The sequence below is a fragment of the Pimephales promelas genome, chromosome 16 (assembly GCF_988280905.1).
Source record: "Pimephales promelas chromosome 16, fPimPro1.hap1.1, whole genome shotgun sequence".
In the NCBI taxonomy this organism is placed as follows: Eukaryota; Metazoa; Chordata; class Actinopteri; order Cypriniformes; family Leuciscidae; genus Pimephales; species Pimephales promelas.
This window is the reverse complement of record NC_142784.1, coordinates 25,265,003-25,291,373: the sequence shown is the minus strand read 5'-3', so window position 1 is coordinate 25,291,373 and position 26,371 is coordinate 25,265,003. Positions and strand designations below refer to the sequence as shown.

The window sequence follows — 26,371 nt, the reverse complement described above, 5'->3', positions numbered from 1 at the left end:
TCCTCTTCTTTCTTGACAATTTAGAAGTCATTTCTTTGTAAAAGGCACCTCCATCAAACTACGTTCGCCGTCTCAACTACTGCACTCCTAATGCCTAAACCGCACAGTCGGCAGAATTACTCTTGACAGAGAGCAAAGACCTAAATGAACACATAAACAAATAAGAAGTATACGAGGGGAATGCGAAGAGGGATCGGTGCGCTCTTGAGTCATGATGACATCTCATGGGAGATGATGGGGGCTGTAAGCTGTGCTGGCACTCAGGTGAACACTGCCAAACGGGACTAAATTACAATCCGGCCGCACTGACTTGACTCCGTGCCATGAATTACTCATCTTCCCTCTATTTGCACCCGGCACTCATTTTGCCCTCGTGCAGCATATGTGCTCCATGTCTGAGTGGCTCGCAGAAGGTCGGCTTGCTGCTCCCCCTCGGCAGACAGGCGTAATTAAAACCACACTGCTAAATGGGAGCTCAAATGGTTGCAACCTGTTTGTAACGGCGGAACAAGTTTTACTGAAAATTAATCACCTGAGAAAACGCCAAACTGTGCTTTGATGAAGCTGAAAGCGCTTATTCGGTTAAGCCGCACTGACAGAAGGTACTCGGCTATGTCTAATATCGTAAGAAGGCTATAAAATCAACAGTTACGCTAACCAACCCTCTTGTATTGATAACTTGCAAATGGTCTCTTTGCTTTTTATTTATTTTGGCGACAATATTTCAGGAATCCTCCACATGAGCACCATGGTTCAATGTCCATGACATCTGTTTGCTACTTTAAAGCGATAGTTCACCCAAAAATGTAAATGAGCCCTTAAAGGACAACTCCGGCGCAAAATGAACTTTTGGTCTAATTACACATTGTTACCTAGTCAACCGTTATCTGAGATTTGTTTTCATGATTGCCGAATGTAAATAGTTGTATCTCTAAAAACAGTTAACCTACAGTATAATGCTAGTATAACCCTAGTATAGAGTAATGACAAATAAAAATCGCTTGTTATTACCACTAACAAGGCTCAAAATAGCCCCACACAAACACGGTAGCATAATGAGGGTCCCTACATTCAAACCGAAGCATTGAGAACTTTGTCAGTGTCCAAACAGTTTAATAAGAAGATATTTTATACACACAGTCAACTTCGCGAATACAGGAAGAAGCCATCTTTGAAAAATAGTCTCTACCAGTCGATCTACGAACACCGATCCATGTGCGCTGGTGAGCGTGAACAGTAGGCTACGTGTACATATTGAAGAGAAGAAAACGGTTCGTGTTTCTTCCGGAAACAACGGACCATGAGATTCTGCACAGTTCAGCGCACTTGCATCGGCGTTCGTAGATCGACTGGTAGAGACTATTTTTCAAAGATGGCTTCTTCCTGTATTCGCGAAGTTGACTGTGTGTATAAAATATCTTCTTATTAAACTGTTTGGACACTGACAAAGTTCTCAATGCTTCGGTTTGAATGTAGGGACCCTTATTATGCTATCGTGTTAATGTGGGGCTATTTTGAGCCTTGTTAGTGGTAATAACAAGCGATTTTTATTTGTCATTACTCTATGCCCTATATACTAGCATTATACTAGCGTTATAGGCTAAACTGTTTTTAGAGATAAAACTATTTACATTCAGCAATCATGAAAACAAATCTCAGATAACGGTTGACTAGGTAAAAATGTGTAATTAGACCAAAGGTTCATTTTGCGCCGGAGTTGTCCTTTAATTGAAGTCATCGGCGTATATGAAATTCTTCTTTCAGACGAATACAATCGGAGTTATATTAAAAATAGCAACTTATGAGTAATGTGACTTTATACAGTATATGACACACTACGCTACTTCTGACATCATACGCATACTTCTGACATCCGTTTGTTTATTTGGTTATTTTACTTCATAAAGTTTTAAATGTGCATATTTTTATTACACAAACGCATCGTTTTGCTTCAGAAGGCCTTTATTTACCCCCCTTTATTTACAATTTTCATTTTTGGGTGAACTATCCCTTTAAGTGCTGTCAGTCTAACACATTAATTAGTTGTGATTAAAAATAAAAAAGTGCAAATATATATAAAATATATAATAATATAATTATTATAATATAATTTCTTAGAGGAAACTGTAGGTCATTTGGGCTATTATTTTTACTTAGGTTGTGTGAAAAAAACAAATATTTTCAATTCGGTTTTAAAGAAGCATGTCTGTGAAACATGTATTAACCGTTGTTATAACACTGCTTTCAGTCATTCAAATAATTTGAAATAAGTTCTAAAACTACTAACACTAAAGCAATAATACAATGCAATAAAATCACAAAAAAGCTTTAACTAAAATTAAAACGAAAACTAACTTCAAAATACTTCAAAAGTATAGAAATAATACTAAAACAACACTGTTATTTTCATCCGCAGGGAAAACTGGTCCTGTCCAAATAGACTACAGGGTTAAAGATTAAGAGGAAATATAATTTATTGTTGTCTTAAATTTAAATAAATAATTACACTTCATTTACTAGACTGTAAATGAACCACTGTGTTTATGAATAAGCCTTAGCCAATCCCTTTAACAATAAAATTATGGATGATATCTTAATTTCTCCCAAGAGAACTCGCAAATCCCATGACACATGTTAGCTTTCTGAGTGGAAACAAACCCTAAAGGCTTTTAAAACGTTACGAATGGATTAAGACAGTCTGCTGTGTATATATAATGCATTATTTAGATAGACTTTGGAGATCCAGAACTGCCTTTTAATTGCCTGAAACACTAAATGAAATGCATGACACCGAAACATCTGCTACCACACACAGCTACCTGCATGCCAGCTAAACAACACCGAGAAGAAAACAACTGTGAATAAACCAAATTGGCATAAAATGCTGCTAATCAGATCCATGTGTCAGTATCAACTCACAATCTGGACTCAAATCAAAAGAAAATATAACTAAAAAAGGATCACAGCAACTTTCTGAGTAAAATGAAAGACTGTTTACCGAAAGCCAAAAGGGTTCACCATTATCCATCATCATCTGTTTATCCTAAATGCACAACTTTCCTGTCTAGAAATTAGCTTCCGCTTCACCTGAGGGATCTAAACCCCTATCTGCAGGAAATCTGCTCGGACTAGAAATAGTCATCCAGAGCAGAAGCTGTGAGGTGAGGTCCCAGAATTGGGTTTTGTAAGAGCACTGGGGATTTGATCTATCTGTCTGGATGAAGCTAGTGTCCACAGAGCACAGGTGATTGGTCTCTCTGGGGAAAAAGGCGAAAAAGAAGAAAAAAAACCTTTAAGTTTGTGTAAGTATTAAGCACAGGACAAAAGCCTCTCTGAATCGGGCGCTCGTTGAGTGAGTCCTGGGGCTTTCTGGGAAATAAATTGTAGAGGTAGGTATTGCAAAAGATGTTTGGTTCCTGAGATGTTTAAATTACTAAGTGTTCTTCACCGTGGCATTTGCTCCTCCTCCATAGAAAAACATATTTAGGCCTTGAACTGTTACCTACTGCCTGTTGCTAGGCTACACAGTTAGGGATGGAAAATAAAACACTTATCAAAAAATAGAAAAGTGCACTTGGAGTGTGAAAGCATAAACTGTGAGAATGAAAGGCTAAATGTCTCGCATACCAGTGACAAAACTAAAAGGAAGATGTGCTGTTTCACTCTGGTAAATAAACCTCAATTAAAAAGTAGTATGCAGAGGCTTCAATGAATACACACAAAACTTTACTGTGCTAGACTAAAAGAGCAAAGAAATTGAAAATGTTCATCTGTTTTATATCTGTTTGTTATATTGTTCTATGAATACATGTAATTGTCTTTTTTTAAACAATGAAACATTCTTCTATAGATGAAAATGGATCTTAACATCATATTATTATATCTGACAGTTCTACACTATATCAAGGTGACATTGATTAAATACTGAAATTCCAATTAGAATCATCAATTTGGTTGAGGTTGAAAATTCAATGCTAAATAATATTGGGTACACACATGTACATATTATATTAGACGTGTTTTTTTCCCATGTGTTTCCTAGAACACTTTAGTCTTTGAGCAAAACAGCATGCCAGTAATAATTATTACATTAACGATGATTATGTTGTGTCACAACCATTTGTCACATGCTTTCTTTTTTTAAATTGCAGTTTATTAAATTTATATTCATTTCATTATGATTTAAAGGACAAGTTCGGTATTTTACAATTAAAGCCCTGTTTTAAGATCGTTTCTGATGAAATAGAATGGGTAGGATTGTTTTTTAGACACATGCTGCTGTCCCGAAAATTTTCAGTTTCTGTGGTTGCACCCCTTCACGATGGTTGCATAGGTGCACAGGAACAATCCTTCATAAACGCATAAAACTAGTTTACAAAGACGTGAAACTCACCGAGTGGTCTGGAATGTTCACTGATTTGCTCACACACAAATCGCTGCAAAAGATGCTTTCCAACAGGTTTTATCGTAGTTTTTGTACAACTCCATTGACTTGTATTGTATGTTCTGTGATGTACGGTATTACTCCGCCGCCGGAAAAGGAAATGGGGTTGTTTGTATTCTTTCTGTAGTCTTATTCAGTCGCGGTATCGTAGGCTACACTATACAAGTGGTTTGCTTGCAATTGGCAGAGGTGTATTATCGCCACCAACTGGGCTGGAGTGTCTAGTGCAGTGCGACACAAGTGGCTGGTGTTGCCAGATTGGGTGTTTTTCCAAACTATCGGTATCGGCAGTTATAATGGCCGATAAATGAATATTTCAAAAATAAAATAAAAACGGACGAAACACATTTCAACCATGTCATGAGTGTTGGAGTTGTATAGTTTGTCCACCAGAGGGCACTCTACACCGTCCCTGCTAACCACAAAGCTAGCTAATGCCACTATCATAAATATCACTATCATACAAGTTTCTTTTTAAAATGCATTATCATATTATTTTAGTTAAAACTCATACATAACTACAAATAACTAATGTTAGGGAAACCTGGTAATGTTTTGTTGCGCGTTTCTGGGAAAAAAAATCGATATATCGGCCGATATATCGTAATATCGGATTTTAAATCCAACAAATATTTGTATCGTTATCGGCCTTCAAAATCCTTTATCGGTCGGGCTCTAATTTTAAGGCCTGTTTACGGTGAGTTTTAGCCGTATTTTCGCCTGGAAGGCTCGATCGAAATCTGGCACCCTATTGTACGAAGTTCAACTGATAGAACGTGCGTTCACAGACACCATAATTCACAGTAACGTTCATCATGCAGTAATACAGTACGTTCAGTTCACGTTCGCCCAAAATATGAACGCGTTCAGGCACTACCATGGATAGCTGGCGGGCAACAATTTTGTCAACAATCCTGTTAGCAATCTGTTAGGCTGTAATGTAGTATAGTAGTAAGTGTACAATCGTAAGCATGCAAAGTAACTGTCAGTAAGTAATAAGTAGACGCAGTACAACAGTAACGTGTCATTCATTCTCCATGTATTCACCATCTCGTATCATATCAAATCACGTACAGATGAACGCGTTCTCGCCACCTACTGGCGATCGTGTAAGCGCATTTATGTTAAGATTACACAATTGACATGTGCATCCAATCGCACAACATGTTGTTTACACCTCAAAACACCATCTTTCGTATATTAAAACTGGCGACGTCCTGGCAAGATCCTTGATTGGTTTACTGGGTTTCGTTGCTAGAGAACGACGTTCTTGCCCACCAGCCAGCACTTGTGACGTCACGTGCAAAGTATGAATACTTCAATTCTGAATTTTCACTACCACATTCAACATTGGTTCATGTATATTCAGATAGTACTTACAGCTCGCCATTATGCATGAAGGGAAATTACAAGACACGTGATAATCACTTATCTTCCCCGTACACAACAAACTCAAGCATTTCACGTCACGATCATGCAAATGCATTCGAGGTGGCCGTTTTCCCCCCTAAGAACGCACTGCAGCACGATCGTGAATAACCTCTTCTCATCAGCCCCACTAACTCATTATTTCCCCCACGGAAAAAGTCAGCTTCCCGTAATGAATTGATTCGCGGGGCTTTCATCCCAGCATGTTTAAGCAAAGTGACATTCTCGCACATGTATGAGTGCAGCATGACAGTAGACTGTGATATTAATGTGGGCTATGAGAGCGGACATGAAAGAGCGGGAGCAGCTGGAGCGCAGAACCGGCTCAGATGTATGCCGGTTCTGAGCGCGCTGGGACGTCTGGGCTCATGAGGAGGGCAGAGGCAGGTAGGAGGAAAATAAAATAAAAAATGAGATGAGATGAAAATAAACAGGACAAACAAGAAGCACAGACTGGGCAAAGGCCACAGATGCAACAAAACAACAAATGCGCCTTCTCAAACAGCAGTGCATAAAGGTTTATGGTAGGGGGCTGGGGGGCGAGATGAGCTTGGTGGTCTCACTTCTAGCCCAATCTAGCAGCTCAATATGAACCTAACACAGGAATGTTTGAAACCTAATTCTAGCTTACGGCATGCAGCGCTATATAGTATCTGAAATAGTATGAATTATACAACAAAATAGTTTTCGAACAGTAGTGTGGTACAGCATCACAACATAAAACACACTTGGCAACCTCCTTACATAGTCTGGGTGAATTTGTTTTTTGTTTCGAAGGACTATCTGTTATTCATCAGGAATGGATTGGATTTGTGACATGAGTCAAACAACAAATATTTGGTTGGTTGGATGGATGGATCGATAGATAGATAGCCTACATTCAACATGTACATGTAGAATTTAATGAGAGCAGGAGGGTAAAATACAAAGGGGTTTTAAACGTGACTCCAAGTGCTGTACTCTCAGTGGATTCGGCACTGAAAGAGGCAGCACGGTTTGGGGCATTTTTCACATTTGTTGCTGTTCTTTGTTCTCTAAAAATCAACAGAGGAAACTTCTCTGAGGAGCTCATATGGGGTGACCAAAGGCAACATCTGGCACACTGTTTTCACATCAGATTAGTACAACTGCATCTGTGGGAATTCGCAGTGATTTACTCGATGTGGATACTGTGAAGCTTACTGTGTGACACCATGCTGTCACAATGAATGACGCCTGATAATGAGACACCGCTGTGTATTTCTTTGCAGAAAAACAAACAAAACCAAAACCTTTAATAGACTTGGTCTCGTCAAAAGCCAAGTGCACACTGTGCGACTTTTTTTTTATCGTTTGCGATTGTTGCTTGTCAGACTGTACGATATGAGGCTGGCGAGATCTTGGGTAGAAGGCAAAGCAGACCGTGCGACATCAAGTCTTTTATGTCAGACTTGGTCACAATTGACAGGGTTGACTGGGCGTTTTACATCATCAACTGTGTCAAATTCTGACACTTTTCAGGCAAGCCATTGCGCTAATGTTGAAGTCTGTCAGTGCTTGATGAAATTCTTCAAAGAAACCCAGGGTACTTATTATAATTCAATCAATGTTGAAGGGGGTGACGAATAACAAGACATTTAAATGAAATATCATATAGAGAAACTACAGATTTCAATTGCTGTACTCCCATTGGTGCTTCATTACATGGTCAGAACTTCATAGTGTGCCAAAATTCATTGCAGGCAATCCATTTATTAGTGTTTTCCCAGTGTATTCCCATTCATGAGCAAATTACTCTTAAGTGAATCAAAACATCCAGTGCAAGTGTACTTGAATAAATGATTTATTGATTCCTTCAAAAAGACCCTTCTGCGTAGAAGTTACTGTTTGAATAAGTCTTTCAGTGAGTTAACTCATTGAGTCCATCAGAATGATAAGTAAATGAAAATCAAGTTTTGGTTACTTTCAGTGATGGAATATTTTAATAAAGTGCATAATATTTTTTTGAATTGTTGCAAATTCATGTAGTAAGTTATTTGATTCAGAAAGGAAGAGCAGTTCTGTTTTTTGGCCACAGGTGTCAGTCACGAGTTAAAAAAAAAAAAATCTGGATTGAATTTGATAGCCAGCCCTACAATTCATCAATTCAGACATTTAATTATGCATCGGTCAGGGTGTCACACTAACGGTCTATTCTGCCATCTTTTTTATGAAACCCTCAGTTGGTCTCAGACTCCAAAGTTGTGACCAAAACTGTAGTGTGGATTTGCTTAAAGGGATAGTTCAGTCGAAAAAAAATGGGTGACTCAAAAGAAGATATTTGAAAGAATGTTGGTAACCAAACAGTTGAGGTAGCCATTGGCTTCTATAGTATTTTTTTTCAATGGAAGTCCATAGCTAAAAGATCTTCTTTTGTGTACAACAGAAGAAATAAACTCATATTTGGAACAACTTGAGGGTAAGTGATGATAAAATTGTAATTTTTAGGTGAACTATCCCTTTCAGTCAGCTAAGGAGCTAAAAGCTTGCACATTATAAATGCGCTGACAACAATGCTAGAAAACAAGACGTGTGCCTCAAGTCAACAAACAGTAAGAAAGGTCTAAAATTAGCCCTGCCTGGCACTGTGTTCGTAAGGTGGGAAGGAACACAGTACATTCCTGATGACAAATTAAATCACAGCCAAAGCTGTAGAGCTTGTTTTAAGACTAATGATACACAAAGTCTTCAGTGTGTTGTTTGGCCAGCAGCAACTCCATCATTCCCACGCAGAGCTGCATAAATGACGCTCAGCAGACAGATCCATGAGCCCAGCACCCTCCGCTTTACCTGCAGGCACACTGAGCTCAGCCAGGACATATTGGATATAGGCCTTGAACAATTTCTGAGGAGATACTCATTATATAGGAAAACATTGCTGATGTCTACATACGGAGCGACGACGCATCATCTTTTGCCTGTTCAAAGGGTTTTAAAGCAAATCTGGTAACCTTTAAATGTCTATGTAGTCCCACTGCAAAAAAAGGCCCAAAGCTGCTAAAAGTGACAGAGTCAACAATCGGATGCGTCCGGCTGCCTGTCTCCACGTTGCAGTCTTAATTGGATTGTTTGTGAGATTCATGGAGGAGATTTCTAGGACAGGGAAGTTTGAGGTGAGGAAAATGGATAACGAGAGGAGAAAAACATCTACAGATGCTGTTGTGTATGCGCATTCACATCTAGCAGTTTTCTGGAAAAAAAAAAAAAACATTCTCTACCTTGACACATCTTATAAAATATAGACCTGCCTTGCGGTGCTCCTGATGTAGAGCTCTGCTGTCCGCATTGTTTTATATTTCATCAATACCTAGCAGGGCATCCATATATCCAGTTGGATGGTACACTTTTTGCCCTTTCACGGAAACCAGCTTGGCACTCACTTGCACCTATCAATATTAATCACTGATCCATGGCAGATCCAATCCCCTCGAAATCAAATAATGCTGAGCCGACCCCTCATACTCATAGACTAAACCTGCAGGCCTGGTGAGTGGTGCATTAAAAATCTTGAGAGCCCCTCCCACAAAAAGTGATGTCATGAACAAGTGTAAGTGAAATGGAGCCCCTGATGGTTGTTTTGGGCAGTTTACAAACTTTTTTTTATTATATTTAAAAGCATAAAATGCTTTAAAAAAAAAATATCTACATTTTCTTAAGTAAATAAGAGTATAGGTGAGGTTAGGAACTTAAAAAAGTAGATTTATAATAGTAAAAAGCACACTACCAAGGTTGATGACAAAAAAAAAAAAAAGACTTTTTTAAAGAAGTCTCATTTGTGTGCATTTATGTGACTATCCACATTTTGCATGTTGTGTAATATTATTACAATTTCAAATGTTTTCTATTTGAATATATTTATTCCTGTGATGATAAAGTTGATTTCCAGGGTCTATTTTCATCAATGCTAAAAACATATTTTTGTGGAAAACAATACATTTTTCTCTAAATATTTCGATTTTTAAACAAAAAACTTTTATAACAATACAAATCTCTTTATTATCATTTTGATCTTTCTGAATGAAATATGTATTTTTTAAACACACGTTTCAACTATACAAATATATTTAATAATATAAGCACACGATGTGTTATATTTCCAAATACTTGTGTTTAAGATTCTGCCAATGTCTTTATTGTATATGCAAACACAGATGTTTTATAAGATCAGGCTGCTCCATCACTTTCCAGCTTCCAAAAGTTACAAAAAGCCCCAAAAATAAACCAGAGTAAACATATGCTGCATTTATGCAGTGTAAATGATACCATAACTACACGATGCTTATAACATACGCAGTACTGATAACACAAAGCTGCGAGGGGTAGTTCCATTTGCACTTTTTTGGCCTGCGTGCCACTTACATGCACCTGTCAATATTGATCTCTGATCCGCAGCAGCTCCAATCCCCCCGACCCGACCCCTCATGCCCATACCAGACCCCATAAACGCGGAGGACCCAGGGTCACGTTCCGTCAGCCGTGGCCGTCCCTAAAGACCAGAGCGAGTATCAGATAAAACACTGTGACTGTTTCAAATGGCTAGCAGGTCCCTCGAGTTCTCCTGTTCTCAACGTGAGTGGATTACCCGTCGTGTCTACTTGAAAGCAAGTTCTGCTCGAACGATAATCCGAGGTTAAGACGGTTACACCAATAAAAATTCTTACATGCTTACTCTGCATGCGGAGAAGTCAGGGCCGGGAAGAAACACAAAACAACGGCTCTTCCGAGAGAAAACCAGACAAGACTTAGTTCAGCCTGATGATCACAGAGAAGTCCTGAGCATAGATGAATCCTCTGAAAGGCCGACTCTATCACGCTTCCACACGCCGCGCATGATGATTTTACAAAAGAGGAGAAAGTGCAGCATCTGTTGAAGGTGCCACTATCGGTGCTTCCATTTAGCCATTTATTTTGTGTTATAAATGGCAATCATCTCTAAATGTCACCCCCTAAAGCGTTTCACCAAGACTTTATGGCTTAATTGATTTTTTTGATAGTAGTGCACCCTATCCTTTCTCACTCTTTGCTAGCTCATCAAAAATGTATTACATTTCTATATAGCACCAATTACCTGCCATTGATTTATTTGCTGGGATTTCTAGTCCCGAGATTTCCTTTGCATGTTAATAAACATGGATTGGTTCATAAAGTATTTTAAAGCGCTCAAGAAAACCTCATTAAGATCAGAATAAAACAGCTATTGGAAAATTGATAATGACAAATGATAGGAAAAAAAAAAACATGATAAACCACTGTCCAAAATACAGTAAAAACAGTGCAATATTATTGAATATTATTACAATTTTAAATAAATGTTTTCTATTTTAATATATTTTCGAATATAATTTATTCCTGTGATGCAAAATTGAATTTTTAGCATCATTACTCCAGTCTTCAGTGTCACATGATGTATAACAACGCAGTCTGGGCATCATCTAACTGACGCTTTTGACCATGCGTCTAAATCTGACGCACACGGCACCCTCTATAGCGCTTTTCCATTACCAGTACCAGCTCGACTTGACTCGACTCAGCTCGCTTTTCGCTCTGTTTTCTATTGCAGTACCGACACAAATAGTACCCGGTCGTCATAGCGACGCCTTTTGTTCCTCATTGCCCCCTCAAGCTCTCGCTGGATCCTCTCTTCGGCAACCAAACAAAGGAAAGTCTGCACCTCCTCGTTTGACCACGGCGTATTCTTCCGAGTTGCCATAATAATATAATAGTAATAGTAAATAATAGTAATAATAGTAAAAGATTAGTAACCATCTCTGGCCAAACTATTTAAACATGGCGGCGTTATTCTGGATACTCCATCTGGCGTGTGTAACGATGACACAGTGAATGGTGACGATTCTCTCTGACCAATCAGCAGTCGGCATTGCTTTCACATCACCTCGCCAGAGGTGGTACAAATAAAAGTACCCAAAAGCAGGTACAAGTACAACTTTTACACTTCCGTTTTAGGTCTGGGGTAGGGTTAGACCACTAGGAGGCGCCTTCTGGCCCATATATATATCTGCGTCTCATATTGACGCTAAAGGGTGCCATGGTCGCATGGTCAAAAGCGTCAGTTAGATGATGACTTGGGATGAGAACGGGTGTATAATATGTTGATTCGCTCCTCAAAGTTGAAAACGGTTGTGCTGCTTCATATTTATAGGACATTTTTTCAGGGTTATTTGATGAATAGAAAGTTCAAAAGAACAGCATTTATTTGAAATAAAATCTTTCATAACAATATAAAAGTGTTCACTGTCAAAATTACATTTCTATATAGCAATTATAATATTCTTAATTGGCATCTATGGTTCCAACAAGAACAGTTAAAATTCCATGGAAAATATTCTTTAAAGCTACACTGTGTAACTCTTTTAGTTTATTCTTCAAAAATATATGTGCTCATTAATGTATATTTACTTTGTTCAAGTAATAAAGTATTCTCGTGAGTGTATAATATGCCATTGAAAATACATACGGGTAAGGGGATCTAATGTCGGTCGCTATGTTGCCCCTCCATCTTGAATGTACATTAGCCAAAGAGGGACATACCCATTAATTCAAGCTTCGCCTTTCGCGTTTACGTTTGAGTTAACACTCATGGACGAAGTCGGGAACTGGAAGCCATGTTAACCTTGGACTACATTGGCGAAATCGGAATCGGAATTGAGAGGAACAGAAACTAATATTCACTGGATGGTCATATACCTTTTCACCACTAGATGGGGGTAAAAATGACACAGTGTAGCTTTAACTAACAGAAACTGTTCACTGAAAGCTTCTTTGGAGAACCCAAAGCGGTTCTTCTAGACATTGCTGCGAAAACCTCCTATTGGAACCTTTACTTTTAAGACTGTACCAGCTATTGATTTATTTGCTGGGATTTTCTGTGGTTTATTCTATACTCCTGAGCTTCCCTTTGCATGTTAATGAACATTGATTGGCCCATCAATTATTTTAGGCGCTCAAGAAAATCTCATCAAGATGATAACAAAACCGCTATTGGAAAATTTATAATGACAACTGACAACAACATTTATGAAGTAAAAAACATGACATATCCCATCAGAGCATTTCAAGGATGTGTTGATGTCATTCTTATGGAAGGCCGAGTACATTTGTAATCGTAATCTGAGGCACGGACACGGCAAGATCCTGATAAGATTTCCGCTCCAAAATGAATCTCTACGTTGAAAAGACCAGGCGAGTGACAGAAAAGGATTTGACAAGCACAACCTGACAAGTGACAACGCCGGCGAGGCACCGCAAGGCCATCGAGTCCACTATCTGCGTCGAGATCTTATTAGGGCGACTCACCCACCTCCGCACGAGCCCCTGCACTTTACCCTCTTCCCGCTGTCTTTTATAGCTCACGGATAGGAACATGCATCAGCAGCGTACTTAGACTCTCTCACACACACACACTGTACACGTGAATGCACACGCACAGCAGGACAGGGTGAGATGGAGTGAGAACCCCGCAGCTCAGATGGGATACTGTACCTTGGAAAGCGTTGATGGTGGTAGTGGTGGGTGGGGGGGTTGTGGTGAGAACATCTAGATGGAGAAAATGAAAACACACATAAGAGGTATTAAATGAAAGAGAGGAGTCACAAAAGCATTCATGGAAAGACTGCATGTTAGTATGATAGTGATATCTGAAAGAAAGACAAACATCTCTTTACCAAGACCCCCTTTACACATGGGATTGACAACGTTGTTGGCCATTTAATCTCAATCGGATACTATTTCATTGACACAAATCTTCACTTAAAGGCCGACTGAAATCAAAATTTTAGTTTTTTTAACTTTTAAATGAATATGTTAGCCTTAAGGTTATGAATTAGCTGGTGTGTTCCAAAACTTGCATTTCGGAGAAATGTACAGTCTCTAACTTCTGCTAAAATGGATGACCGATTTTTATGACATCACCGCGGACTTCAGTTTCTCATCACATCTTCTGTCCAATCAAATGCTCTCTATACTCTTTCAAAAAAAGGTTCATTGGGGTTCTATATATGAAGCATAGGGTTCTTTACTCAACTCTAAAGAGCCTTTTATGCTAAAAAAAAGTTTCTATAATGACAAGAAAGAACCCTTTTGGCACAAAGGTTATTATTCATTCATATATTTCATTATACTGCAACATTTTGTAGTTGTAATTAAATTATTGTTTATTAAACTGTTGTAGTAATTTTTAATAATGCTGATTTTTGGAGGAGAAAAACTGAAATGGCACTCTTGAATCCACATATCTTGAATTTTGTGATTATTCATAAATACATTTTAGGGTCTTGATGTTTGTCAATAATATGAAATATTTAATCTAACAAAACAAATGATAATGAATGAACCCAAAAGGTTCCATATAGAACCTTTTTCCTGGTTTCTTATTATTGAAACCAAAAACGGGTTCTGTATAGAACCTTTTAGGGGTTCCAAATACGTAGCGCTGATAGAACCTTTTAAGGTTCTATATAGAACCTTTTCTTCTAAGAGTGTAGAATCTAATGCATCATCAGTGCTCGGATTCACTTCCATGGTGCTGTCAAGTACGACTTGCAGTCTGTGAGGTGAACTAAACGCTATTGGTTCTTTGAAAAAGGGAACAAACAAACAAAGCTGCAAGGTACTTCAGTGGGCCTTTAAGCTATATTTCCATCTATCTAAACTGTAGTCTACATAAAACAGAATATCTGTCATTTTCATTGAATGATTTGCATCATTTTCCACCATGCTGTTTTTTTTTTTATCAGGTCTAAAGGTCGGCTCAATTTAATGAACAATATCCTGTTCAAATCCTAGCAGGGGCAATTGAAAACTTTATTGTCTCCCATTTTCCTCACTTCTAAGCCTTATTAGCATCCTTTGGCTGTGGGAATGTTTCTAAAGTAGAGAAATGCAATAGAGACCAGCAGTGCCTGCCCACTTATTAAGCCATCTTAGTTCCGGAAATATTTTTTCCCATTCATTTTCCCCCCCATGGGGATTTCTTTTTTAAATCTTCATCATAGACTTCAAAGACGTGAACCAAACTAACCAGCTTCGAGATGAATCACCACATTATAAACTTGAAGCTAATTTTGGGGGGAAAAAAATGTGTTTGAAAATGGAAAGGCACAAGATTGTGTACTTAATGGCTTTAATTAGGGAATGAACTACAATCCCATGAAACATTATAAATGATGTAATTTAATTACAAATTAAACAGTACTGTATATACAAATTCAAATGTTTGGGGTCAGTAAGCGTTTTTAATGTTTTTGATCACATGGTAAAAACGAGGCTGCATTTATTTGATCAAAAATACACTAAAAGCAGTACTACTGCGACATATTATTACAATTTAAAATATCTCTTTCTATTTAAACATTTTTTTCTTTTTTAAATGTAATTTATTCCTGTGATAACAAAGCTGAATTTTCAGTTACTCCAGTCTTCAGAGCATAATTGCATAATTATTAATTCCTTAAAAAAATCAGTGTATATTTTTATTCGTTATAAAAAGAAATTCTCCTAGAAGAAGACCAGGATTTTTACTTTTTGAACCATGTCAAAATGTTTTAAACTATCCATAAGTGTCTTTAAAATTTGGTAAATGATGGAACATGTTTAAAGCACTGATCACATTTGAAATTCATTGAAATAATGGCGATACAACCGTATATTCAATGAGTGTAACATCACATGGCTGCAAGGTGTAAATGCAGACCAATAAAGAGCAACCAGATACTATCCGGATGAGGGGGCCTAAGAGAGACAATATCTCATAAATGTCCTTGATTGAAACAGAAATGGCCTGTCATTTTGATTTGACATGAAATTGCATGTCTTGACGGTGGAGCACTGTCCTACAAAACACTGTTATTGAAATAGCTGAAGGCAATTTGGCTAGCTATAGCTAAGAAAAATATAAAGAATTGAAATGATGGGCTTACTTCATGTTACAACATAATAGGATTGCTTAAGTGATATAGAATTAGATGTTCAAGCAATGATACTGTATAAAATGGGCATGACACTGGCCAACACAATCCGTGTGATTAAACAAAACACACTTTGCCAAAGGCTTTGTTCAGACAGGCAGCAAAAATCCGATGTTTTGGCATATATGACTCCAATCCGTTTAGTTGTTTTGTGTGTAGACAGAACAGTGGAAAGAAAAAAAAATCCTCACGAAATCCGGTGTTTACAAAGTGATCCCAACCACATCAAATCCGATTAAAATCAGACTTTTTTGTTTTGTTTTGTTTGATCGTCATTTTCCGCCATTCACAACGCGTATGCGCAATGTTGTCCGAACACACAGTGCAATGAATGAGCGAATGTTTGGATGCAGTTTTTGCATGAATGTGCCTCGTGATTTGAGCAATGCGGTGAGGTAGCGTGATGAACGTGAGCAGAGGCAACATTTCCAGTTTTTCATCCTGACAGATGCTCTCAGATGTTCTATGAGAAAGTCTAATGGCATCTTGCTGACGCTTACATCATTGCTGCAGCAACTGATGTAGACATGACAGATATTTACTTGCACAGCCCAAACAAACAGATCAGATTTCATTCTTTGCAGCCTGGATGGTCAGTTCTAAAGTTTGCATCTGAAAAGAAGGATTTAAGCGCAGTGTTCTACACCCCACTAAAAGCGCTCGACGTGATTCAAATCTTTCAGACAGATTTCCTATCATGCGCCGAGTGAAACGGGAGAAGGAGAAAATGACATTACGAGAATCATTTATTAATAAACACACAGTCATATTGGATACAGCCTTCGCACAATCAGCGGAATAATAGGCCGCTGGCAAATGCGTCCGAGCTATTGTACTGTGGCTGTGCGATGTGACTATCATTCCACTTTTTAACACAGATACTCAGGCGCCTTGCTGGGGCAGAGTCGCAGCAGGCAAAATTGGCTGGCTGTCTCCATCACTTTATTGTCTGTGCTCCATCAAAAGATCTCAGTAGGGGCCCAAACACTTCCCAACTAATGATAAAACATCAAGGACAGGATAATGTCTCTGAATGTAGATGCTGGGAGACGCTTCGCCTGATGAAAATATTTCAGGGATTGTGCGTGCCGTGACCGATCGCAGACGGGTTTTTGGAAATGTCATAGTCCCGTGGCTGAAATTGTGCATGCAGGGGACACCGCCAACACAAAGGTCTGAATAGGATGTGGCATGCATAATAGTCAAGCAAACAAGAATTTTCCATGGGCAATTTGCAGGCTGGGTGACTCCTGGCTCGCCGTTATGAGCGGCGAGATGCGAATGTGTTTGGACGTGCAATATTTCCATTTGTATGTGAAGGACAGAAATATGAAATTCCAATCACGCGGTGAGAAAATGGACGATAAGAGTACTTATCCTGAGCGGGATTGCCCTGACAACACTTTGCGAGATGTGTCCTGGTAAAACCCACTGGCTCTGTTCCATAGTCTCTTAGCAATGCTGAATGTGTTGAATCTCTGGGTAATGGTCCAGATTTGAGCTGAGCTGGCATGATTCAGGGAGGCCTGCCTTTTTTTTGTGTAATTTATGGGGAAAAGATCCCACCAAGATACCCGATAAATTACAGGTGTGACTTTTGGCACCTACCTGATTTGTAGGAATGCATGAAATGATATGAAAATTCTGGCCGATACCGATAATCGATAATTCTTTATATTTGAAAGCCGATAACCGATATATCTGCCGATAAATTTAAATCCAAATTTTTATCTAATTTTGAGAGCCTGATTACAAAAACAAAAGTCTCACAATTAAATCCATGTCCCAAGCGCACGATTATAATGTTCTCATTATAGCGTTGTAGAGACGATATGACAGATTTGCGCTGCACATGTTGTACTGATTCATGTTTTCATTTTTTTTAAAGAGATTTCAATAATATTTCAAGAAAATCAAAAACATAAACAGTGCTTAAAAAAGTGTCTCAGCTGAAGGGAATAATACATTATTTGTCGGCTTTAATTTATCGGCCACATTTTCTTACCAGGCCGATAACGATAACATTAAAAATGAACATATATCGGCCGATACCGATATGCTAGCCGATATATCGTGTATCCCTAATGATTTGGGACAATAGAGCTGGTAAGTCCCGCCCATCCGAGTGGACCTCTAGGTTGAAAAAGCGTCAATGCAAGTGAATGAGAGAAGGGAATTATTTTCTGATCCCATTTGAATTGGGCCATGAATGTGAACATATGTTGTCTGAGATTTTTTTTATATAATTTCTCATGTAACGAGTTTGACAGTATATTGTATGATGCTTTGGCTAGCCGTTGTGGAATAGACATAACGAGAAAGACTACACGTCGCATATGTGACATCACCGCATAACACATTTTCTCTTCACAAATCAATGGTTTGTTTAGGGGGATCCGTGTGCTAGTGGTGGTGACGTATATCAACGGTGTATCAGTGTTATTGGGAATGTCAAATGTATTATACTGTCACTGCAGAAATTAAAGAGGTTGAAATGATGTCAAATAGACAGTACACAGCTTTTATACAGCATATTAGCAGTCTTGACAGAAACTTTGGCTTTGTATCAAACATTACAGAGTAATTCTAGCCGTTCAGAGTGAGAGACAGTCAAGAAAAAAACAGACAAGATTGTACGTGGCAAGCTGTGACTCTGAGTCTACATTTGTGTTTTAACAAGAGTGGATGTTACATGGGTTTGGCAGAGTAAACATCTCCCAAAGGAGCCTGAATATGGAGGTTAATGCTGGACATGGTCTGTGTCGATACTTATTCTCTCTCAACAGGCCTTCGCACAGAACATCAAGTGACTAATTGAAACACACACAATTCCCACTGGGAGAAATGTTGTTTAAAAAGAGTGGTAAATAACACCACTGCCAGCATAGATGCAGGTTTAAAGGTTTAAACACATATATTAGAGGCTGTCAGGTGTGTATTGAAAAAAAAATATATATATACCATATACCAATCGCTTGAATTTTTATGTTATTATGAACATGAAAAATGTAAACTGATAAATGACATTAAGTTAATGCAATTAACAATGAATAAAACTAATATAATATTATGAATATTGACACGATGATGATATTAACACTAGAACCGCCAGGGGTCGTGCATGGTATACGTAAAACTGCACATAACTACTGTTTTGATATGGCTACAAAATGTATTATGTCACTGTCTTCGCAAAGTAATGTCTTAGGAAAGAGTTAGGAAATTGTTGTCCTGTTGTTTTATGTTCAAGACTATTTTAAGCAGGCTACACGAATCACTGAATATAGGCTAATACAGACTGCAAAGACAATGGACAAAGGAAATAAATACATATTTAGGTGGTGTAATATTATCCATTGAGACTAAAACTAAATCTCACTGGGTGAAAGGCATTGCCTAGTAACAGAACGTTAAAACTTATGCAGCACGAAAATGATTTTGAACGCATTTGACCAGCTGGCATTTATACTATGTATAAATGTCACGTTTTTAAACTGGTTTTATCTAAACAATTTTTAACAACAAGGGATTGTAAATAACACAGTTTTAGTAAAAGTCAATGACTGGGAAACTTCAGAATCTGTTAAGTACATTTGAAAAACCACCATGGGTAGTGTTAAATTAATATTAAATGCATATTATTAATATTATTAGGACACTATATTAGATTTATATATATTAACATACATTCATACGCCAGTAGGTTTTGACAAGTGACTTTGTTTTATCAGGTCATTGAATTATTCAGTCAACCGATTCATTCAAACAGATTCACACATGGATGCCAAATAAATGACTTAATGAGTAAGTCACTGAATCATTCACTCAACCAATTTGATCAAGAAAACTGATTCATTCAGAAATTAAACAAATGGCGGTTTTGTAACCACGTGTAACCACACCAGCCCAGGCGGCCTCATTTATAACCGTTGAGTACGCACAAAACAGGCCCTGAAAGAGGCGTACGCAACTTCCAACCTATAAGTTATGATTTATAAAAACAAACTTGACGGGAAAATCTCTGACCCATGTGTACGAATATTTTAGAGATGGAGCAGTTTGGCGACACCGATGGTGAGCTGGAGTTAAATGTCTTTTTGGTCACTTTTAGATGGAAAATCTAACGAAAACTACATATAGCCTACAGAAAGTTAATGCAAATATAAAATAAACCACCAAGCCTATCACTTGAAGCAAATATCCATATCCGTCCCTTCTTTTAAATGTCCGCGCCAGCGAGCGCATTGGGCCGTTTAGTTAAATTGGCGTACAGTATATAAAGCCTACAGTATCCAATGGCAGATGAAGTAAAAACATACATCTTTATTATGAGTCCAAATCATAAATACAGTGCATGTTCACAATAACAATTTAAAGGCTAAATAAAAGAATGATTAAACTATGTTTTAAATATGCCATTCTCATTAATGGAGTTAAACAGTTAAACTAGATGAAATCATTACTGAGAAGTTTTTTTATGTTCAATAAATAGAAATATTTGTTGTTACACTTCTCCTCTGGCATGCTGTTTTTTTTAAAAAACGTTTTAACCACAGAGATAATTGCTTATCATGATAATAGCAGATTTTCTGAGAAAATAGTTTTGTGCAAATAATGCACAACAAGCTCTATCTGTTGCCATTAAAAATATAAATCAATTAAAAAAACTATTTGACCACTGGAAAAGATTGAGAAAAACTATCTCTGAAATGTATTTTACATTTTACCATTTGATTTGTTTTTTCAAAAACAAGACAAGGATAGGCTACTAAATGATTTTTATTAATGTAATGTGATGGCACATCCATATTTCCTATTTTCCTAAAGTCTTGTATTAAACATGTTATCACGTGGATGAATAATCATAAGCAAATGATAGGCTATGCAGATGAGAATATGCATAGTAAAACTAAGCATTGTAAGCTCCATATATGGTTATTCGCAGAGAGGAGATGCATGTGTGCACAATCTTCCACTGACTGGGATTTATAAAGTGAATTCTGCGCTAGCTCTGGATCCTACTCAGTTTTATAAATGAGACCCCCAGCACCACCACATACAACATCTTCACCTCCAAGATTGTCTGAGATCAGCCACCCGGACATCTGCTGCTACAATTGGTTTGCATAACCAAACAATTTCTGCACAAACTGTCAGAAAGCGTCTTAGGGAAGCTCATCTGCATGCTTGTCGTCCTCATCAGGGTCTAGAACTGACTGCAGTTCATCGTCGTAACCGACTTTAGTGGGCAAATGCTCTCATTCGATGGCGTCTGGCACTTTGGAGAGGTGTTCTCTTCACGGTTGAATCCTGGTTTTCACTGTACAGGGTAGATGGCAGACAGCATGGCAGTGTGTGGGTGAGCAAATTGCTGATGTCAGCGTTGTGGATCGAGTGGCCCATGGTGGCGGTGGGGTTATGGTATGGACAGGCGTACGTTATGGACAACAAACATTTTGAATGCACAGAGATACCGTGACGAGATCCTGAGGCCCATTGTTGTGCCATTCATCCACGACCATCACCTCACAGTTCTTGCATGGCCAGCAAATTCATCGGACACGTCATCCATTGAGCATGTTAGGGATGCTCCGGATCGACGAATACGACAGTGTGTTTCAGTTCCTGACAATATCCAGCAACTTCACACAGCCGTTGAAGAGGAGGGGACCAACATTCCACAGGCCACAATCAACAAACTGATCAACTCTATGCTAAGGATAGGGTTCAGCCCCGACAAAACGTTGCACAACCATTTTTAAACAAAAATGGTGATGCGTTGAACACACTGTTCTGATGACGCAAGAGTTGCAACTATGGCAGCTGAGAAGGCCGGTCTTTGTTAAAGGGATACTCCACTTTTTTTTGGAAATAGGCTCATTTTACAACTCCCTCAGAGTGAAACAGTTGAGTTTTACCGTTTTCGAATCCATTCAACTGATTTTCTGATATTGTATAATGATAGTATACTATGGAAGTCAATGAGACCAGAAACTGTCTGGTTACTGATCTTCTAAATATCAGAAAATCGGCTGAATGGATTCGAAAACGGTAAAACTCAACTGTTTAACTGTGAGGGAGTTGTAAAATGAGCATATTTCCAAAAAAAGTGGAGTATGAGTATCCCTTTAAGAATTTTCAGAGCCTGATGAAGTCAGTATAAATATGTGTTTAATACTACAAAACATGCACGATGTTACAGCTACTGCATTTGCTGCCCAGAACACAAGAGAACATCCCAATCGAGTGAAGGGATTTGTGGAAACTGAAATGGAAGCACATATTTACCTAATTCAGACTAAAAAACGTATCTCAAATCCCGTTGCACGCCGTTTCCAGGAAACATGACGATCAACTTGGAAACCATAGCAAAACGTCGCGCACCGTTTTGAACTTGTACGTGCCCCCAGTTTTTCTAACTAACTGGTTTTCAGACCCCACCCCCATTTTAGTGGCCCGTTATTGTGGGCAGCCAATCATGCTTTCTAATCAGCATCTTGATACGTCACACCTGTGAGATGGATGGATTATCTCAGCAAAGGACAAGCGTTCAGATTTGTGAACAATATTTGAGAGCCTTTTGTGTACAGAAAAAGTCATCTTTAGATATCTCATGAAAAATTGAGGCAAAAACAAAAGTGTTGCTTTTATAATTATGTTATAGTGTAATATAATATAATCAATGAATCACAGCCCCACGTCTTAGATATAGGGCAGTGATTGGTTAATATTGATTTAGATGTTGATCCAATTCTGGTTTGAATCACATAAAGCATTTCTTATCATAATCCACTGACTGGCAATTCACAACAGGCGAACAGCACCATTTAAAACTAGAGACAGACTAAAAAGCAAACATGCAATTAGCTAGACTAGATTGATTAGCTTCAGCAACAAATTAAATGCACTGCCTGAACTACACCTGCAAGCAATATTCCACTGTGAATGCTATGCTTAAAAAATGCAGACAGGGTGTTAATAGATACATGCTAATTAATCCGGATGCCATGATTAGTGGGGAACTCAATTCTCCTGTGAGCACCAACGTATATTTAACTATTTTTGTTATATTTTAATGCGCTTTAGGTCTACATAAGATGCCTCAGATGTAATTAAAAGCTCATATTAGCACATTCAAACCTCTAAAGCTTTATAAATACATTCACTTTGCACATTGTTTTCTGTTAATAAAGTGTAATGAGTCACTGATGGATTTGCAAGATACTAACTACATTTGTATCAAAGGCGAAATGCAACTCAGGGGACTCAAGTATGGATAATGAAGCCAAATGTACAGAATGATACAATTCAATGACAAGGCTGGAGACCTTAAGCATCCAATAGGATGTGCCGATTCCTTCAGTGTTGCATATTCCCAACTGCCAAATCTCCAGATCTTCACACTACTTCAGTATAATGATTAATGATAAACGCTGATAAACGTACATGAATTGCATTAAAGAAGTACCTGATCAGCAGGTTTTGCTGAGTGGACCAATCCTGCGGGCAAAATCACCTACCTGGAAAATCATTACAACTAGCGTATATCTTTCTGAAGGAAAAGGACCATGAAGTGAACTGAACATTTACTGGAGAAAGTATTGCTATAGCTAGACAGAATAAGACTACTCAATGTCCTCTTCCAGTTAAAATCTCATCTGAAAAAAAGGAGAAAAAAAACCGTATGTGACCTAGTTTAAAGAACTGGGACAATTGACTTCTAGTGATAGCGTTTTAGGACTGGCAGAAGGTATTGCTACTGTAGGTCTCCGTATTCGGCAATGCTCACGAAAGCTTTCAATGTGCAGGAAATATGCTTTAAAGGAGTAGTTCACTTTAAAAAACAAAAACAAAAAAAAACTTTTGCTGATAATTTACTCAGTTGAAAAGGAATTAAGGTTTTTGATTCAAACATTCCAGGATTTTTCTCCATATAATGTTCTTCAATGGGAACCAAACAGTTCAATTTTCAAAAGACAGTTTCAGTGCAAACTGTTCAAAGGGCTTTAAACGATTTCAGACGATGAATAATGGTCTTATCAAGTGAAACCCTAACCCTAACCATTTGAGCTTATAAAACTTAAACTTTGTTATTTTTTTTTATTTTTTAAATGAGCGATCGTTTCGCTTAAAAAGACCCTTATTCATTGTCTGAAATCATTTAAAGCCCTTTGAACAGTTTGCAGTTTGCACTGAAATTGTCTTTTGGACCTTGAACCATTTAGTTACCACTGAAGTGCATTATATGGAGAAAAATGCTGGAATGTTTTCATCAAAAACCTTAATTTATTTTCGACTGAAGAAAGAATGACATGGATATCTTGGATAATATGTGGGTAAATAAATTATCAACAAAAGTTGTTTTTAAAAGTGAACTACTCCTTTAAGTTCCTTTCAACTTTCTTCTTGTTTACTGTACCTAATATTCACACGCCTTTTCACTGTATATCTGTCTGTGCTCTTGTATCACAAACAGAGATACGGGGCATTCAAAGGTTGAACTTGTAGAAAGGAGGTTAAGTGTCTTGCTCAACAGCACAATAGCTAACAAAAATGGCTCTGGAAGGACTTAAGTCTTGGTCTTCCCATTCACAGTGCAGATGTTTCCAGACTCAGCCACCCACCACCATTAGAACCGGGATCAAGTTGGATTTTAACCCTGTAGCTCTTCAGCCAGTAAAATACTTATAAAGCCATGGCATAGACAACCCCTGGAGCAGTGCAGTTACATCACATTTACCAAAGAGAAGATATTACTTCCGTCCTTTTCTTGAACTGGAGTTGACTTTAGCTGTATATCACACAGTTTTAAAACTAGATTTGCAGGCCAATATAATTTCCCTTTGTCTGAATTTGGACTAGAAACTGGAACAAACATCATAATGTGAAGTAGTGGAAAATAGAGAAATGTGATAATCAAGGTAATTTTTTCTACCATGCAAAGATAGTATCGTTAAATCAAACAAATCCTATACTGTGCACTGTAATATTAGATTTGTCAGAACATCTAAATGAACTGGTTTTAATCATGTTAACTTATTATTAAATATGACTGAATCAACCAATGATACTCATTTTTAAAAGGTCAGATCAGGTAGAAATAAAAGCTCTGTGGAGTTTCATTTTGCAAAGACTACCATTCAAAATTGGTTTTGAGTTTTGCATTTAAGAAAGGGTTTTCTAAAACATTCAGTAAATCAATAAAACATATTTTACATTTCTTATCAGACAAAAATAATACCCAGCCTATTTTTATTATTATAATGCCTTTTGTTGTTCCCATCCAATTTCCAAGTTTGAAGACAAATAAAGTGAACGTCTCAGTCTTTTTTTCTAGCACATTAACCAGAGGCTTCGGTAACACGGGGATGGGTTTTCATTCTCGGCATCTATGCCACGAGCTTGTGACTTGTATCTGTCTCTTTGCAAATTCATATTAGCCTTCAAAAACATTTGATACTACATCAAAACAGCCCCTTTTGTGAAGGAATGCAGTAATCATGTAAATGGAGAAAACGTTACACTGCTGCCATTGTATTGGCATGCACACTGTTTCTCTATCAGACTACACACTATCTGTGATTTTAGGAAATCCTGTTTGGTGTTTCATGAAAAAAACAAAAAAAAAACTAAATGACTGAAAGAAGCGAAAGACTTAGGAGCTGTAAGCATTTGCTCAACACAAGTCATTGCTTTACTATGGCAGTAAAAGGAAATGCTCTGTAGCAAAAGCAAAGCTGCCATCCCCTCAGGAGAAGCAGTAAAAGTCACTCTGACAGGTTGTAGAAGTATAGTGTGCCCAGGATTATCAAGCTACAAGAGGTCTTTCCACTTGTTGAAGTCCTCTGAGGTAGGGCATGCTCGACAATTGCACCGTAAATTGATTTAGAAATGCACTGCAAGATTTTGATTTTATTTACTGCAAAGCATAAGCGATTTGGGCCGTACTAAAGAGCGAAAGCAACTCTCGGGGTAACACTACAAATGCATGTAATTTCCATTATAATACGTTTTTTTTTTTATGGCTGAACATAATTTGCAAAGTCCTTGCACACACATTACACAATGCTTGGGAGATTATAACTAAAAACCGCCACTTATATGAAGCCAGACAGCAATAAATCTCTTATCTGAGACGCCTACGCGGCGCAAATGGAACCAAAATGCTGGAGCCCGTGAAAAGAGAGGAAGTGGTGTAATCAGCAGGTGGTGCTCACTCAGGTAGCAGTGACAGGCATCGAGATGAGCTGGAAGTGGAACCGCTTCCAGGCATGAGATGCGCACAAACTCTCCTATCTGCAGATGGGACGCTGATGACATCATTCCCAAACACCTGCCTCGGATATCAGCATTATCAGAGACCAATAACTGCGGTGACAAACGCCTCAATGACGAGAAGCCCTCTTCCGTCTCTTCAGGCTAATATCTTTAGCTCAACAGGACAGCCCGTAATAGCTGCAGCTGGCAGACTGTTAGCGCTCCTGAACACAACCTGCTT

General features: G+C 38.1%; 1 protein-coding gene across 4 annotated transcripts in view; it reads right to left on the bottom strand.

Annotated features, from left to right (window-relative positions):
- cadm1b (cell adhesion molecule 1b) overlaps window positions 1–26,371 on the bottom strand; it is a 176,379-nt gene that overhangs the window by 18,823 nt on the left and 131,185 nt on the right. For 2 of the 4 annotated variants that reach the window (XM_089121305.1, XM_089121304.1), the window contains one exon: window positions 13,391–13,444. The exons of the other annotated variants lie outside the window; for them this stretch is intronic. In XM_089121305.1, coding sequence (XP_088977431.1) covers window positions 13,391–13,444 — 54 coding nt within the window. The remainder of the gene's footprint in view (window positions 1–13,390; window positions 13,445–26,371) is intronic. 4 annotated transcript variants of the gene reach the window in all.